Source organism: Pieris rapae, chromosome Z (assembly GCF_905147795.1).
Source record: "Pieris rapae chromosome Z, ilPieRapa1.1, whole genome shotgun sequence".
Taxonomy (NCBI): domain Eukaryota; kingdom Metazoa; phylum Arthropoda; class Insecta; order Lepidoptera; family Pieridae; genus Pieris; species Pieris rapae.
In genome coordinates this window covers 1,506,076-1,524,459 of record NC_059534.1, presented here as the reverse complement: position 1 = coordinate 1,524,459, position 18,384 = coordinate 1,506,076, and the positions used below count along the sequence as shown (strand labels likewise).

At 32.1% G+C, this 18,384-nt stretch overlaps 2 protein-coding genes and 1 non-coding gene across 4 annotated transcripts; 2 read left to right on the top strand and 1 right to left on the bottom strand.

Annotated features, from left to right (window-relative positions):
- Nucleotides 1-39: 39 nt before the first annotated feature.
- Nucleotides 40-3,103, top strand: LOC110992666 (coiled-coil domain-containing protein 13-like). The gene is made up of 4 exons (XM_022258581.2): nucleotides 40-245; nucleotides 859-1,485; nucleotides 2,005-2,223; nucleotides 2,312-3,103. Exons 1-4 carry the CDS (start codon nucleotides 48-50, stop codon nucleotides 3,101-3,103), a joined length of 1,836 nt encoding a protein of 611 aa, XP_022114273.2. The 5' UTR covers nucleotides 40-47.
- A 155-nt stretch (nucleotides 3,104-3,258) lies between these two features.
- Nucleotides 3,259-18,134, top strand: LOC110992641 (LIM and SH3 domain protein Lasp). Of its 2 annotated transcripts, XM_022258529.2 has the most exons (8): nucleotides 3,259-3,481; nucleotides 10,096-10,190; nucleotides 11,303-11,435; nucleotides 12,181-12,316; nucleotides 13,049-13,327; nucleotides 14,036-14,163; nucleotides 14,829-14,876; nucleotides 14,998-18,134. In XM_022258529.2, the coding sequence occupies exons 1-8, from the start codon at nucleotides 3,413-3,415 to the stop codon at nucleotides 15,136-15,138; spliced, it is 1,029 nt and encodes a 342-aa protein (XP_022114221.1). In that variant the 5' UTR covers nucleotides 3,259-3,412; the 3' UTR covers nucleotides 15,139-18,134. The 2 variants fall into 2 exon arrangements, with proteins under 2 accessions (XP_022114221.1, XP_022114222.1); XM_022258530.2 differs by lacking the exon at nucleotides 13,049-13,327 and having other exon boundaries at nucleotides 3,261-3,481.
- On the bottom strand, nucleotides 8,489-8,561 carry Trnav-uac. The gene has a single exon. It is a non-coding gene; the product is annotated as a tRNA-Val (tRNA).
- Nucleotides 18,135-18,384: the final 250 nt, after the last annotated feature.

The following is an 18,384-nucleotide window of genomic DNA, read 5'->3' as shown; positions in this document are numbered from 1 at the left end:
CGAGTTTATGATTTATTATGAAAATAAATAACGAGATCTGATTCAAAATGGACAAAAAACAAGGCTCAACTGCGAAAATTAAGTCAAAAACTAATTTAAAAGATGAAAAGGCAATAGAATTAGCGGCTAAAATAGATGAAACCGATGAAATGAAGTTAAAAATGTTAGCTGGTCTTGATAAACCAGACCCAGATGATTTGCTATATCCGCCTGAACTGAATGCTCACCTAATTGAACAATTAAAGGTATTGAAATAAAAATTTAATGGGGATACAACCCTTTATTTTCACAGATTGTATTCTTCCTTTTTTTATGTGCATTTTTAGTTTTAAGACTTGTCGGTTCCTTTACAATGGTCGGTTTACTATAAGAACAAGCATCAGTTGCGCAAATAGTAAAATCAATTGCTGCTTTTTTTTTTATTAAACGTAAGCTGATACTTATTCAGGGTTTGCGTTTATTTATATGCAAGGATGCAAACAGGCTGTAGGCTCAATTGATGTTAAGCAATGCGGCCGCCCGTTTTTTAGGAATCCGTACACTCTTTGAAGCAACCTTGTTTGGTTCGGAAATACTTCATTGGGCAGCTGGATCTACATAGTTGTCTATGTAGATCCAGCTGCCGAGACGAGGTCCGTCGTACCAATCGCTTAGTCGTTGCGGTACGACGGACCTCGAGCTGTTACTAATGGCATTTTGTATTTTGTCTTGATATCCGATGATGGAACGCGTCTTATTTTAAGCAAGTAGGGACATAGTAAAACTACCAATGTCAACATATAAATCTTTAAACATGTATTTAATTATTACCTATAAGGTATTTATATTCTTAAAATAATTGAAATAGTTTATCTTCAGATAATGACAGGGGAGAATAATGAACTTCGAAAATGTATATTTACAAAAGACGAAGAAATAAAGTTACAAAATAAAACAATTGCCGATTTAAATCAACATATACGCGATATAATATCCGGTTCTGGTCCTGCAATATCATCAAAATCAGCCGGAATTATTAGCGCTAAAATCACAGAGCTTTGCAAACAGAATCGTCATTTAGTTGCTGAAGTGGAGAGCCATAAAACTAAAAATGCTGCTCTAGAAAGAAAAATCATGCAACTGGACCTAATGAATAAAGAAAATGAAAAATTGGAAGCTTGTTTATGTAAAGACGACACAGTCGACGTCAATCCTGATGAATTGAAAGACCTAAATAACAAACTAATAGTCGTTAATAAAAAGTTGTATGACAGCAAGAATAGGAATCTTGAATTAAAAAACGATATTCTTATAGCGACAAAAATATTGCAACAGGAATTAGGGGATAAATTCACTAGTATAAAAGATCTTCAAAATGATTTAGCAGGTTGGAAAGGAAGGGCTCAACAAATAGCTCTGTTGCAAGGCAAAATTGCTGTTCTAGAAGAAAAATTGAATGGAAAACATAAGGATCTTCTTGAAGCTAAAAAGAATGATCAAACAGTTGTAAGTTTTTACTTTAACACTTTACATTAGAACGTTGAAGAAACTCTAGCTGTTTGTCTAGTTCTTGTAGGAGCACCGATTAAATAATTACCCTACTCATAAATATAATACAGATAAAACAATGTTTTTGGTTACTATAGACTTTAATACCACTTCTTAAAAAAAAAAAATACAACGCAATAATATGCTGTCGTTCTTTATTTTTATTACTAGCTGACCTGGCAAACGTCGTCTTGCCAAACTACTACCTTTAACTCAGCGCCATCTGTTAGAATTGTATCAAATAATAAACAAATGTTAATGTTATCGTAATTTTAGTAAGGATGCCTATTTTTTTTGAAAATGAAATATAGCCTATGTCACTCAGGAATGATGTAGCTTTCCAACAGTGAAAGAATTTTTCAAATCTGCCAAGTAGTTTCGGAGCCTATTCAATTCATACAAACAAACAAAAAATCAAACCTTTCCTCTTTATAATATTAGTATAGATAAAGGATAACTGATAGACAACTTTTTCAGATATTACGAGACCTAGAGATGAAACGCAAAAGAGAAGTAGATCGAGCGATGAAAGATTTTGAAGCATTAAAAGAAGATAATATTGATCTTAAACGTAAATTGGAAGGAGCTCGATGTAGAATAAGAAACTTGGAATGTGACGCTATAACATTGCGACAAAAAATGCAGACATTCGTTGAAAAAAGTAATCACGATGATATGCTCGTGAACGAACAAAGGGTGAGTGCTGAAGTGCATCTATTAATTTATTAAACTTACACTGTTTACAAATTTTGTAACATTGTCTTAATTTATGATATATTTTCAGAATCAAATCAAGAGCTTAGAATCCTACTATCAAGAAATTTTGAAAGAAAATACTGTAAAAATGAATAAAATGCACTCTGAAATAGTTGAGTATCAAAAACTTATTAAGAATACAGATGCTAAAATTGACGCATTAAGAGAACAAGCAACAGAAAAAGCTACAAAGATTGAAGAACTACGAGCGCAATTACTGAGATACGAAGAATGTTCATTGCAAAGCGTTTTCTTTACACCCATGAAAACTGCAACAGACAATGAAATTAAAAAGCTTTCCGATTTGATTCTTATTTTGAATCAAAGAATAGATAACGAAAGGCACAAATACGAAGAATTGGATATAATTCATAGAAAAACAAAAGAGAAGAAAAGGAGACTTGAAAGAAAGGTTGCTTTGGTTGAGGAAGAACTGAAGGTAATGAAAGATTCGAAAAGACCATCAAGAGCTTCTAAAACAGCTATACAAAAGGAACAAACGTTTGATGGCTTTCCCTCGACTGCAGCTTCGTTAGGAAAAAAACAATCGTCAATTGCTGCTATCGCCGTAAGACCTAGTGAAGCAGTATCGGATGAATCTCCAAGTGAAAGTTATGATTTGCTTGATAAGGATGAACTCAAGTTTAAACTAGAACTTGCCGAGGAAAAATTAAAAATATTGGAAGATAAACTCAAAATGATAGAAGAAGAAAAACATGATGATTATTACCATCTGGTTGACATGATTCAAACTTCGAAACAATTATTCAATGAGGCCTTAATGGTTTTAAAAAGAGACAAGTGTCAGTGTATGTCATAATTTTTTATGTGTATTTTAGATTAATTACAAGAAAAAATAAAAAGGTTTAAAATGATGTTTAATTGGTTAAATTTTGTACTATTTTTAATCTGCATAATTTGTAAATACAAAATGGTGAAAGGAAATAACTCCAAAGATTTTTAGGTTGGCAATATTTGCGGCAGCCATTTGTCATTTTTTGGCATGCGCGTTTGAGGATGCTACAGATATTGTGCTCATGAGTGTTTTCTTAAAAATTAAGTTCGGTGATTCAAAAGTTAGTGAAACTTTCTTGTAATTTGTTGTTTAGTGTTTTGTTCTTTTTTCAAGATGAATAAAACATGTGCGCGGTGCGTAAAGACTGTTTATCCCACAGAGGAACTCAAATGCTTGGACAAGGTAACATTGATAGAAAGTTAATTTTACTTTTTCCACATAATTAATAGAATTTCTAACACTTTAACGAGAATGTATAGGTACTTTAATTTAAGTACAAAGCAAACCGAATTAAACCGGAAGAATGACTCATAAAATTATATTAATACTTCGTGAGTTCAATTTATTACCATAACTAGGTATGTCTCCGCCCTGTATTCTTTATTAAGCAATAATATGACCTTGTGTTAAAAAATATCGATGCTATTGTCCAGTCTCACTTAGATTTTTTATTTCCATTTTCAAAAATAACTACAGTAGACATCAAATGAAAGTTGACGAAGTTTTTCCTCATATTTCGGATTTTGCCATAGATAAATTACCTAATTTTCATGACGTTATCATAGGTATTATCTGTTATCAGATTATTTACATATTAAAAATAGATAAGAGAGATAAGTTCAATTATAACCCTGAAATGTTAGCTTTATTATGAATCTTGATAATTAAAAATCTTTGCGAACTAAAATACGTCAAGTCGTTTCATGTATTTTACATGTTTGAACTTGAAAACAAATTGGTATAAAATGTTTAATCTAATAAAAAAAATATATAAGTAAATAACCCAGATAAAAATATAATTATTACAGATCACTAAAATATAAAATGAACAGCAATTAGGATTATTTAGGATAAAACAGTTTTTTAACTGTATTCAGAACTTTCTGTCTAGGTTATAGTCATTTTGGTTTCTTTAATTTACCCTTATTTAGTGGTAGATTAAGATTTTCATACATATTTCACAATATAATGCTCAAATTAATGGTATAGGAGATATTATAGCATGCAAAGCACTACCACAACACCAGCTTTGATCAAATGATTTTCATCTGTATAGGTTTTAAAATATCAAGGTGCTATTATAATTATAAAATTAATACACAATTTCATTTTAGGTTTTACTTGGTATTAAGTAATATTGATAAATAATATGAAATCATGTATTTGCAAAGAAAGTCTTTATTAAATTCAAATAAGTGTTCCTAGTTTTTGAAGTATTCACAAACAGCTTTACTACTACATTATATAGGGGTAACTGTCTATTCTATTATAGTTAAAAACCTATGAAATCTGTATTTGATCTAAATTAACAACATTATAAAAGAATCAAGAAATTTAAATTACTCTCCATAATAAATTAATAGTGTGACTTCTAAATTCTTCTTTATTACATATATTTCTTTATACAAAAATATGTTTTGAACATTCTGAAGGCTTTGAAAAAGTAATAAGTGAACTTTATTGCAATAATAAATACATTTATTATGGAACACAACAAGGACATGAAACTAGGTTAATGATGTATGTCATAATGAATTTATCACTTTAATTCATATAACAATTCAGCAAGTTAATTGTCTCAATAGGGTAGCTATTTAAACATTAACAGTATTATAAAATGTCAGATTATATTTATATATATATATATATATATATATTTACATAAGTTATAAATGTTGATTATCTTTTAAACATTTGTATAAACATCAAATTATTGCTCAAAACTGCTTTAAGCTAACATGGTAAAAAGAGAGTAGTGTTAGCCTAGTGGCGACTCTCATCCCGGAGATCGTAGGTTTGATACCCGGCTGTTTGACATTGACCTTTTCGTCTATTAACATTTGCTAGAGAAACGAAAAAAGGAAATCATTATGAGGCTTGTCTAAAATCAAGTAAAGTCGACGTAGTGTCTCAGCACAGGCGCTTACAACGAGCTCCTACAACTGAGCTGCATCACTTATACTTCTATTTACAGTTTATTTTCCCACGTGAACTTAGCGGTAATCAGATTTCGTTTGTTCAATTTGTATGAAAATTCTTACCATGATTTTTTATTCAAATTTCAAACATATTCGATTTAACCGAGGATAAACTAAAATTTCATGTTGTACCTTCAAACTATGACAGAATAAGCGATTCTAAAACAGTTACATTTTGTTCACGTTTTTGTATCAAAATGTCCAAATAATAGTTTTGAACTTATAAAATTTAATATTTTAACTAAAACTTGTTCATAAAGTTAAAATAATATGATGTATATACTATGTCTAATAACTAAAATGTATAATTTTTATATTTTGCATATCTTGAGTGTGTGTTAAAAGAATGTAACTATTAATAAATTATAAAAATATGGATGAAGATGAGAAACAAGACAGCTATGACCATCTAATTTGACTTTGAAAATGTCAAGTTTATATATTTTCTACAGATAAATGACTTGTATTCGTTGAAAATTGCAGTGGTAGGTACACTGTAATAAAACATGTACATACATTGAAAAAAAAGATTATTCCCCAATATAAATCTTTTTTTTTTTAACCAGCTTTAAACCAAAGAACCAAAAGTCTGTTGTGACTTATAATTATTAACTACACACCTAAACCTTCTCTAGGAATGAGTATAGTATAGGTAAAAACGACAAAAATAGATGTTTATTTTACAATAAATAAGAATGCCATATCACTAGTAGATATTATTATACTTAATTTAACTTTTCCTTATTGTGTTTATGCATTGTATTATTCTCCTCTGCTTTTTGTTTATTTAAATCAACTTGGGTATAATAGCTTATTGTAATTGATGACTTATTTAAAATGATTTTATATTTTATTTATTTTTATAGAAACATCTGTTGAATCAGGTTTGACAGTTCAATTTCGAAACTTACATAAAAACCTCAACTAAATTATCTTTCTTTCGTTCAGTCTTCAATGGTAAACAATGTAGCTCAACAGTTTTCTTATGGCTTTAAGAAAAAAAATGCAATAAGAAATCGGCATAAAAGCTAAATTTAATAATATACTACATAATATATTAACTAAATCTACTTGTCAAATTCATAGCCAAATGTGTAAAAAATTATTGGATAGTAGCTTTACCTCTATTACATATCAATCTGAGTGTAGTACATCCTTATAAGACTCACAGATTGAATCATGTAATTACCTCAATTCTCAGTTATTTCTCATCAACTTCAAGGTCATTTAACAAAGAAATTACAAAAGCATGAATTTAATCAGTGTTAATCTATTACTCTGCGGTATGTATGGGTCATTTCTTAAAGGTCTAGAACAGATAAATTTTATTCTTCTATATCAAGGAACTTGCTTTCAATATATGTATATACATTTGCACTGATATCTATAGATAGAATGACATCACCAAGATATGACATCAGTATAATCTAGAAACTTTATATTTATATAAATAATTAATATATCGTTTAAACAAAACAAAAATAATATATTTCAGTTAAACCTTAAGTTAAACCTTTAAACCTTAGTTAAGGTTCCAAAGATACTGGCAGCCCCCCTTTGCCTTTTGAATAGCTAGAGTACTTTGTCCGAGGTAACTGCCAGCTCATCAGACAATGAAACAGTAATCTAAAATATTTGTCCCAGATTTCAGCATCTGACTAGTGAGATTGGATTTATCTTCCATTTTTGTCCATATTAGCCAATGTTAATGCAAATAAAGAGGTGCCTTAGTGATTTCCACTAAGGCACCTCTTGATGTGCATTAACATTGAAATAATCCTAGATATTCCGTAGTAATATCTAGGATTATTTCTCTACAACCTAAATGTGTCCTTTTAAATATCCAGAATTTTGAAATCATTAGCCTGACATCCTACGATGGACCTGTCTATACTTATGGCATGGTCAGTTTCCTGAGCACTAACTCGCCTAGATTGTGTATTATTAATTAGAGTAATTTCCTCAAAGCTATGAGTAATTCCATGAAGACTTGTATTCTGTACCTATTTTGTCTTTAATGAGGATATGAACAATTGCCATTTCAACAAGGTTACTTCAATATTGTTTTTTAACCGACTTAAAAAAAACATAGATCTGCTGTTTCACTGGCGTGCTTTAATAAGTATTCTATTAATTTCGTTTTTTAAAAAATTCTATTAAATATTACAATTAAATGACTATTAGAAGTGTAAAATATAAATCCTTTTGCTATCCATTAATTGTTTCTTATCTATTTTTCAATATATATATATATATTGCACCCAAATAAGAAATCTAAATCACACTACAACAAGTCACATTGCTTAGCATTCTCTTCTAGGCTTAAAGATAGGTAAGAATGGCTAGATAAAAAAAAAAGGTATTAGTTAAAGCAAACATATAATCTTTCGCATTTTTTTTCTTCTTGTTCTTCTGTTATTTGGGAAGTGTTGCCGGGAAAGATATCCTACATAACAACAACAACAAACAACAAAATATCTTTATTCATATAGGTAAACAAGTACACTTATGAACGGCGAAAAAAAATTCAATTAACTGTAAATTGTAAAAAATAATCATACAGCTGCATAATGTTGATTTTAGTATAATTAAAGTATAAATAAATAAAAATACTTTCAGGTGTTTCCATTAATTGTAGCCCTCCGTTGTTTCCAGGTACGGTTAAAATACAATATTTATTAATTTTCAATTGCTTTTCAGCAATAAATTTCTTTTTTTTTAAAACTATTTTTGCGATACCAGAATCCTAATTTGATTGATTAAAATTGTTGTAGGGGCAAGGGAGTAATATCGTATCAGACAGTTACTAAGTAAGCATAACGCAATGACGGCGTTACAAATGTATTTGAAATGTTCCTTTATTTCATTATTCTACAGCATATATAAATTATATATAACAAAACATTTATACAAAGATATAGCCTAATATAACCAAAACCTGTTAAACATTTAATAAATAAATAAAAAATTATTTTAAAATATTTTGAAATTGAAATACTGTATATATTGCTTAATTAGCTTACAATGATAAGAAGTTTAATCTATTGTCACGTTTTAGTAATATAAAAAAATATAGCCAAATAAGTCCAACGTTTAATAATAATTTCATTCTAAAAATATTTTGTAATTTAAATAGAAATTGCATAAGAAGTTTACAATGATAAGAAGTTTATTCCATTGTCACGTTTAACTAATATAAAAATAAAAGATGTGATTCCGGCCAGGATCGAACTAGCGGCCTTCTGCGTGTAAAGCAGATGTGATAACCACTACACCACGGAACCTGTAGTTTAGAGTCTGAATTTAGGGTACATACGTATAAAATTGTATTTTTTTTATAATTGAGTCAATTGCCTGTGCCGTAAGAGCGAGTGCTACAAGTCTACTTGTCTGTCCGGGGTTTGAATACTCAAACAAATCTGATAGGTTAAGTCGGTCAAAATTATTAATTCCAGTAATGAAGTAATTATAAGTATTTCTCACATTAACAATGTCTAATTTAATTATGCTAATTAAGTGAAATGCTGGCTTCCCACGGACGGACCTTACCTAATGTAGCGACATCTACAGTTTGCTTACAAATCACAGCGATGACGTCATACCTTAAAGTATTTCTCCTTGGACATATGATATACATTGCGATATTAGGGGAGGATAGGGATTGTCAGTAAAAAAGGCTTGAGGCCACACACTAACGTATCTGGATGATCTAATCACCATTGCTAACAACAAATTAAAAGCCGCCCGTATGTCAAAATTAATAAATGCCCAAAATCTGGTTAGGGTAAAAACCACCTTCACCGGGGAAGGCTACTGCGTACTTCGCTTACTCCTAATTTTTAAAACATCGACAATGGGCTCGCGAGCATTCTCATATTATCTGGCATTTAATGTCCAAGTGCGGTTGGTATTCCCGAACCAATAAGTCTACAAAGGTGCTTCAGTCCATGGTTCTTCAAAGATGTACCAATTCTAAAAAGGCAATTGCGCGCCATTTGGCAGTTTCCATGGATGGTATCACTTACCATCAGATAAGATTCCTGCCCGTTTGCCCCTGTTCAAACCATAATTATAACCTAAACCTTCTTCACTCATCATTTAATGGTGAATCGTGTCAAAATTTGTTGAGTATAACACGTACAAAGCAGCCTATATTTCGTTTGCACTCTGAACTTATGTCCTTAATAACCTAACTAACCTAGATTTAAAGGATATTGCAATTAGTTAGTTAGTTAGTTGTTATTCATTGTTTCCTTAATGCAGGCAACTGGAATTGTTACAAATAATTTAAAATATATTGTATGTTGAAAAGAAAATGATTGGATTGTTGTGTGTATTAGGAGGAAATAAAACGAATTATTATTTGATATTGTAAACAATGCATACTTTATAATATAACTCTTCTATCTGGCTATTTATATATATATAAATATTAATTATGAATAATTAAGCTTAAAATTCGTTTTTTTGTTACTTGTTTATGCAATTTTGGCTTCATTTGTTTTTATTTAATTTTTCCATACTAGGCAATCAAGCCTAAGGGAAGAATTCGCTTTTTAGGAACAAGACCACTCGTTGCCTATTAACTAAATAAACCTGGTGATTTTCTTTGCCTGATCTATATTAACGAAGTGTTTAATAATTCATGAATGTAGAGAACTACATTATTAACCATTAAGGGTTGTACAATAGTTATATAGATTGAAAAACATATTTTACAAGCGCTTTTAAATTGAAGTATAGCGCCATCTATTTGTAAGAAAATGAACGATTGTTTCGATTCGATCTTTTGACATTAAGAAATGTTATATTTTTCAGGTTTGGCACAAAGGGTGCTTCAAATGTCAAGAATGCGGGATGACACTTAACATGAGAACATACAAAGGATATGGAAAACTACCTTATTGCGAGTCGTAAGTATAATATATTAAAAAAGTGCGGACGTACAAAGTACACATGTCAGAAGTCAAACTTCTTTGTAACGTAATTATTACTAAGGTAAAAGCCCCATGCCATGTGCACCGAGGATATCTAGTAAAAAGAAATACTGTCAAAAGAGTAGCGGAATCTCAGCCTAAGTAAAACCAAGTGTTCACGCTACGCGCTAATTAAGCGAGTAATTACATTCTAATCGGCATTGGGAAAGTAAAAACAAGTAAAAGTGCGCGAACAACTTTCATGACACGGCCGAGTTAATCCGTGAATGATTGATAACAGTTTAAACTGTTATTACTGGATTTAAAAAAGAACCTGCCATCATTTGTCTAGAAGTTTTGGACAAGTGGCTTCAAGTGGTGCGATTTTCGTCTCTGAGGTCGTAAAACCCCGGCTTAGCGAGAATATTGTAATACAGCATTAGACCCACTCAGGCTAAGGCTGATCTGACAGACCTATTAAGAAGCAGATACATACCCAGACCTAAGGGGTTGTAGCGAGAATATATCTTATTATAGCTAGACAGGCAAAGGCTGACCTACTTGCCTCATGAAACAGATACATAGGATTCATTCCTAGAAAGGTTGTAGCGATCGAGTACCTTAATACGTACGAAGGAAGATATCGTGAGGAAATTTTATACCCTTAGGAGGCTGATCACATTCTTGTTTATAAGAGAACAGATACACAGGACCCAGACCTAGGTATTAAACCCAATCAGGCAAAGGCTGATCACCTACTTGCCAGATAAATAGGATTTATTCCTAAAAAGTCGTAGCGAAAACATCTCAGCAATAAGACCCATTCTGGCACAGGCTGAGGCTTTCCTCATGAAACAGGTACAAAAGACCTAAACCTAAAATCCTGTAAACCACTGGTATTTTACTGCTGAGTAAATTTAATATAATGTACATTAATTATTCGGGTTTTTGGTTTTAATGCCGATTTCCTCTTTGGTACGAATGTTAATAACGGAGAGGCCCATTGGGGTTCAAACTTAGGCCCTATAATTCAATATAGCTGTAACATTAAGGAATTTCTGTGAAAGCTTATTTGCGGATAGTTGTAATTTTGTATCGATTTTTTGCAGACATGTGCCAAAAGCGAAACATACGACTATGGCGGAAACTCCAGAACTCAGGCGGATAGCTGAGAACACGAGATTGCAGAGTAATGTCAATTATCATGCCGATTTCGAGAAAAGCAAGGGGAAATTTACACAGGTGAGTCCAAGACTGGTTGGTCCAAGCGTCCAAAAACTCAGGAGCATGGTTTATGAACTAGGATAGTTGTCATGATAATTTCGTAATTGTCCTGTAATACGCAGGATATTTCTGATACGATAATATTGTTATTAAGATAACTTAAAGTGAGATTCGTGAGCAGTGTGGGTTGAAAGAGGAGAAGACGAGGATTGGGAATTCTTAGGTTTAGTGTAAATGGATGAACTTGACAGGTGTGCCTCATACCAGTTTGTCTTACATACAACAAAAAAAGGAGATAGAGCTAGAAATTTATGTCAGGACTGTAGCAAGTGGAGGTCTATGATATCTGCTTAACCCTTCGGAAAAAGTTTACGACATTTTCACGGCCCAGCTGCTTGACTGCTGTGAACACTGTACGGTAGTTACATCGAGAGGAGATCGGAGACTTAAGCTGTTCCAGAACCCACTCACTTTGCTGGTTCAGCGACACTAAAAGTGTCTTGGCCTCCATTAGAATCTTTCAGCGTTCCCTGGAATTGCCATCTTCTTACAACAATTACTGGCCTTCAGCTGTAGCCCGTCCTCTATTGATACAGCGATACCCAGGCCGACTGTTCTTAATCACTACACCGGCTCAGGCAAGCCTCTTGGACCTGTGAAATTATCATTATCTATGAAATTATTTATGCAGTACTTAAAGCCTGGAGTGACCTTAATCTGTATTATGTTATATAGTAATTTTGAGGGTATTTGTATATTTTAGGTAGCAGATGATCCCGAAACACTAAGAATTAAGGCGAATACGAAAATTATAAGTAACGTTGCGTACCACGGTGAATTGGAAAAGAAGGCCCAGATGGAGAGGCAAAGGCAGATTAATGAAAATGGCGAAATTGTTGGTGAGTATTTTTGACGGTACCTTAATGCTAAAATTTGGCTAAGTCCCATTTGTCCACAGTTTTGGATTTTTGGAGTCATTTTGTGAACCCATATTAGATATGAGTTAACAACTTGATGGACGGTTTAAACCGCAAAACAAAATATAATAAGAACGGATTGGATCATTACTATCGCTATCGTAATTCACACATTTTAAAGAGTGACTGTACTTCATCATGCATAAATAAATATCGTTGCAACTCTACATGGATCTTTGTTAGCGCTGCGCCTAATTCGTTAGTTTAAGGATAGGACCGTTTAGAGTTGTAGCGCTATTATTAAGAAACATTGCTATTCATATCTGCACAGTTTTAACAACATTTTTGGTGGATGGCTATTTCAAATATACAAATTTTGACTTAAATAGAACAAAGCTGGTCGGTGGGCGTAAAGAAGCAAAACGTGCAAGTGACAAAGGACTCATCCTTTGTCACTTGACAAAAATTGGGTTAAAAGGAGGGTAGTAATTTTTATGTCCTATATATAACACAATTTGTATGTTTCAATGTGTGTTTATATGTTTTGTGTTTAGCATAAACTGATGTTCAGACAGATATTGTGGACTGATAAAACCTTTACGACATATTAGTATGAATATTTGTTAATATGAAGGTACAAAAAAAATCTATGAAAGCATATTTAACGGTCCGTTAAAACGCAAATGAACATTGGTTTATGTTTGTGCTAACTAGATCTCGCAACAAACGATTATCAACATCAAATCGAGTCATACGCAACGGAGATGCTACCAAACTTACCGCCGAAAAATCATTACCAAACACCCGCACGGCAAGAGTTCAAAGAGATTTACAACTACCCGCAATATGAGGAGTTGGCGTCGCAATCGAATTATGGCTCGAAAATTGGTAGAATTCAAGATTATGACCCGTTGAGCGATGGCCCACGGGCGCCGCCCAACACTCAGCGGGCGTCGGCTACTTTGATTTATAACAGCTCCAGTGAAAAGAGAGGTGAGATTGCGTGGGAATTATTTTGAATTTCGAATGCATTTTTTTTTTCAAGAAAAAGGGTATTTTGAATTTGCATTTGTGATTTTTAGTTTTTCAAAAGTTATAAAAGTTTTCCATTAGTATATTCACCATTGCATGGTCACCCAGTGACACTGCCTGGTCAAAGCATCTAACGTCAATAAATTTAACAAAAAATTATAGAAATCCCTATTGTAATTATTGTTTTTTTTTAACATTTACAAAAAAATAATTCCCATTTTTTACAATCATATACTAGACATTAATTGGCTATTTGATGTTCATATATCATTGCACAAATCATTGTGATGTGTGTTTGGGGATTTTGTATATTCGGTGTCCAAGGACAGTAGATGGATAAAGGGCATACTTATAACATATATTAAGGTAGAAATTTTGACAAATTAGTCAGCTGATCGTGGAAAGATAGATTATAGATATATAAATAATAATGACAGCAGATAGATGATAGATGACGGTTGATAGCTTATAGATGATAAATAACATAAGATAGGTGACAGATGACAGTTGATGTTTGTTCAGCTGTCTTATTAATATATACCGCTCTATATATCTGTTAAACTTTTAATAACTGAATTTTGGTAATAATATCTAACGACGGCTATATTAGTGTCAACTGTCATATGTCAAGTATCTAAAGTTTGCATACTTACAGTGTTGTTATTTCAGGAACACAGCAAGTCCAACAACAGACCCGCCACATAGGGCGCGTCACAGATATGGATCCACTCGCGAATGAGCATCACCAATCACAGGTGACTCATCAATCACACAGACCAGCTAATCATCACAATCAGGTTGGTATACAATTTTCAGGTTCGTTTCTCACTAATAAGTTAAGAGTTATATTTATTAATTAATTTATTTTTTGGCAAATGGGCTCTTTGTTATGAGTTCTATGAGTTCTATTATATATTTTTATTATTAGAGACTTAACAGTTAGTTTAGGACTATGTTGTTCTTTTTTTTTTTTTTTGGAGGCGGAGATATATGCAAAAGTTTATTTTCTTATCTATTTATTGCCTATATATTTGAGAACTTTGCCTTTATTAGTAAATTTCAATACTTTGTGTTTACGCAAAATTCCGTAAATGCGCTCGGCAAGACTCGGTTTTATTCGGGTCGCGATCGGCCCCATCCTAACGACATTTTTTGTTTAGTTGACACTTGCTCGCGCGCCAAAGGCCTGTCATGTTAATGTGTTTTTCGAATAAGATGGAATAAACCAGTGTTTCTCTGTTTTGCCTGAACACTTTGATACGAAATTTTAAAGTAACAAAAAGTTAGCAATTTACTTGATATCTCTCTCTTTCGAAATTTGTGCGAAATTTCAAAAAAGACGGTAAACCTGATTAATAAAACAAACAACCTATTGTAATAAAAATTTGTTTCATATGTAAATATGTATTGAGGAAATCACAGTTCCTAGCCAAATGAATTAATTTTCAATATTTTGTTTCAGCGAGTCTACGTAGCGATGTATGATTACGAAGCCAATGATAGCGACGAGGTAATTTTTTTTTAATTTTCTCTCCATAAAAAAGAAAATATTGTGGACACACACAAACACACCCACACGAAATACACGAATTTTGCGTTTGCTTGGAATTAATAATACTATTTTATTACAGGTATCATTCCGCGAGGGAGACCTTATTTCAAATGTGACGTCCATAGATGAGGGGTGGATGACCGGTCAAGTGTTAAGAACTGGCCACACCGGTATGTTGCCAGCTAATTACGTCGAACTTGCCCCAAATTACCCCAATTAATTTGTTAATTCTTTTAAGGCGATTTATAAATTTTATTATATTTTTAATAACCCATTAAGATATTTGTAATAATTTGGACCCTTGTACCAGCTTCCGACCCCAACTTTAAACCGATATATTTCAGTCAAATTATATATAACCGTTGTTAATCCTAATAAAATTTTCCTTCAGGAATTACCCTTATTATTATTTTTTGGTGACTATACGAAAATCTGTATTTTACTATAATGGGCTATTTGACATGTAACCAAAATTTCAGATTTATAATCGGATTCAATAATTCAAATTTAACATTTATAGCAAAAACACAAATCGCTAATAGCTACATGGCCTGTGACGTAACATGCTTGTAAACACGTGAACAAACGTCAAGTTTTTCATGTAATTGTCATTCTTTTAAATAAATGCTAATATATTTCGATTAACAATTCTTATCTAGGCAAGATGGCGTCCCTGTGACGCAACATGCTTGTTTACACGATGGAGTTCAGACTTAAACTCAAATACAATATTAGAAAGTGACAGAAGAAGACATGTTATTTCAACTTCGACTAAACTGTAGTCATTTTGTTCGGTAAATAAAAATATATTTTTATATATTCATTATTTACTATATAACCATAACGTTTAAAACTATGTTGTTAATACTCGATAACACTTACTATCAAATAGTTAAGCTTGTTAGCGATAATCCCGTTGCTCATGGTAGATTATAACAGTCCATAGTTCATATTAAATTTCTAATAACAAAGAGTTGCCTGGCTTAGGATTTGATAAGATGATATTTTCTATCGACAAATCTGTGACCGTTTGGTGTCACGTGACTTGTGAAAATTAATATATTTTGAGTATTTTCATAATTTATAATCTATTTTAAAATGCAATTTTATTTTTCGAGTATTTTATTAAATGGTTTAAGCTACTTGGGGATGAAACTCCAAAACTACAGAAACTAATGTAATCCTGATATTTCTTAGTTTAAAGTTGGGTTGGAACGCTTGTTACAATTAATACCTGCCTTAAAAGCCGCTATTGTTGTCATTGTTATTTGTATGCTACCTTGCCATGCCCATTAATTATATATATTTGTTTTATATAATCTGTGAATTACATTTGTAATGCCTACATCTTCTATTTGTTAAATAAAATATTTACCGAAATGTGAGCAGTTTTGTACAAAAACTGGCAACACAACGGTATTTGAGAGCTGTCACATTTCACTTGTGTAAGTTGTCAAGAATCAATATTTTGCATACGTCTACTAATATAAGGAAATATTGTATTTTATGGTTAGATATAAATATTATAATAATCATATAATTTAATGTGATTTTAATATTGCGCTTATATATTCAGTTTTATATATTTCGTTAATTTTTAGGTACGATAACATCACTTTAATTTTAACAATGCTTGTCTACTAACAATATTAGTAAATTAATTTTGACCAGCCGACGAGCAAGAAGCCTATAGTTTCAGACACACCGAATTAAGACGTCATAGATGACGTTTTGAGAACTGTATAAATACTTGCCTTAGCGAGACTAAGGCTTTAGACAGTATCAATAGTGCACAAACTTTAGTATTGATGGGTAACTCACTGTGTTGGCTCTGGAACCTAAAAAAGTGTCCTCTGAAACAAGAGCGCTCCCTGGTTTAGCTGCCTCGCAATTGCTGGTCTCCAGCTGTACCAGTACCTCAGTTAACTCAGGCTACAGGGTACCTAGGCTGACCTACCGGTCTTCGGTCACCGGCTCATGAGCTTTCTCCTCCGTGCGGTCATGGTGCCCCAGGGGACGTTGTTTGTTGTTGATTGTATTCTCACAGAGCACACAGCGTATCATGTTATCCCAATATGTGACTGACAATTAAAAAAAATACAGAATCATTTCAATGATAGAAATTTCATTAGTGAAAATTCAGCCCGTCTTTGTGTCTAATGTCAACTATCATTAGCTCAGTTACCATCATTTACGACAAACGTCTGTGTTGTCTTTACATGCTATACATTGTCAACTGTCATTTGTCTATTATAAAGCGGGAACTCGTGTTACTCATGCTCTTACTTTTTACATAAAAAATAAATTTACAGTTAGATCACAATATGTATTTTTGCTAAAATGTTTAGATATATACAATTAGATTAGTTTATCGTTCAATATATTTCAAGTGTCACATTGTCAAGTTTATTCGCATTTGTTTTCATTCCATTTCTATGGAGAGTGCTTTTATTTTTGTAAATATATTTTTTTATAAGCCTCAAGTTGTGGGCGTCATTATATTTATAAAATTTAACTATTATATCTGTGACACAAACATACACACTCGCCAGGCCAGTGTCAGCGGATGTGCCGCCAATTCGTATTTGACAAACGAAATTTTTCTGTCATGAGATGTTCTATTATGTACAAGAGCATAATATACAGAGATTTTACATTCCTTTTAATTCCATTGATCGTAATGAAACCTCGTTTAATATGCCTAATCTTTCTTAAACGTCATACTTTGACAGTTCAATCGCTATCAATATGCAGTTGTTGACAACATGAATTTTATGTCGAATCTAAACTTGCAAAAGTTTGTAAAGAGCCTTGCGCAACATGCAATTAATAAAATAAATGTCATGGAAACAAAATAATACTGGTGACGTTTGTAAATACTGTGGCATAACCGGACGGATTGACAGAACTAACACCTGACGTCATAATCCAATTTCGTCAGAACGTAGTCGTAGAGACGAACATCAATTTAAATAAGTTTCCATATTTTAACTTAGGAGCTGTTAAAACTGTTACATTGACATTGATGGAACTGGCAATTGACGTTTTGAGGGTTTCGTTGCACTTAAGTTATGCACAAATATTTATTTTAATTTAAGTTATTTAATAATACATCACATTTGAACAGCAATTCCTCTACTTATAATCGGTCGTTACAAAAGTAACAGTATTAAGATTAATGTGCCTTGTAAAGTTATAATATATATTTTAAGAAAATCATTGTTTTATTTTCATTCTTCCCAATAATTCATGGTTAGGACTTTAAAGTATGCTGTCATATCAGGTATGTTTTGATAATATACACATGATGCATAGGCACCAAGAGAAGTGTGTTGTGTGTTAATTGACTAATTCAAAATTTTTAGAAACATGGGTCAAAAGGGCATTCATTTTCTTGCTAATGTTTTGGCCTCTTATTATCTGTTTCATGATTGTCAATCTAATAGGCAAGTTAGTGATCAGCCTC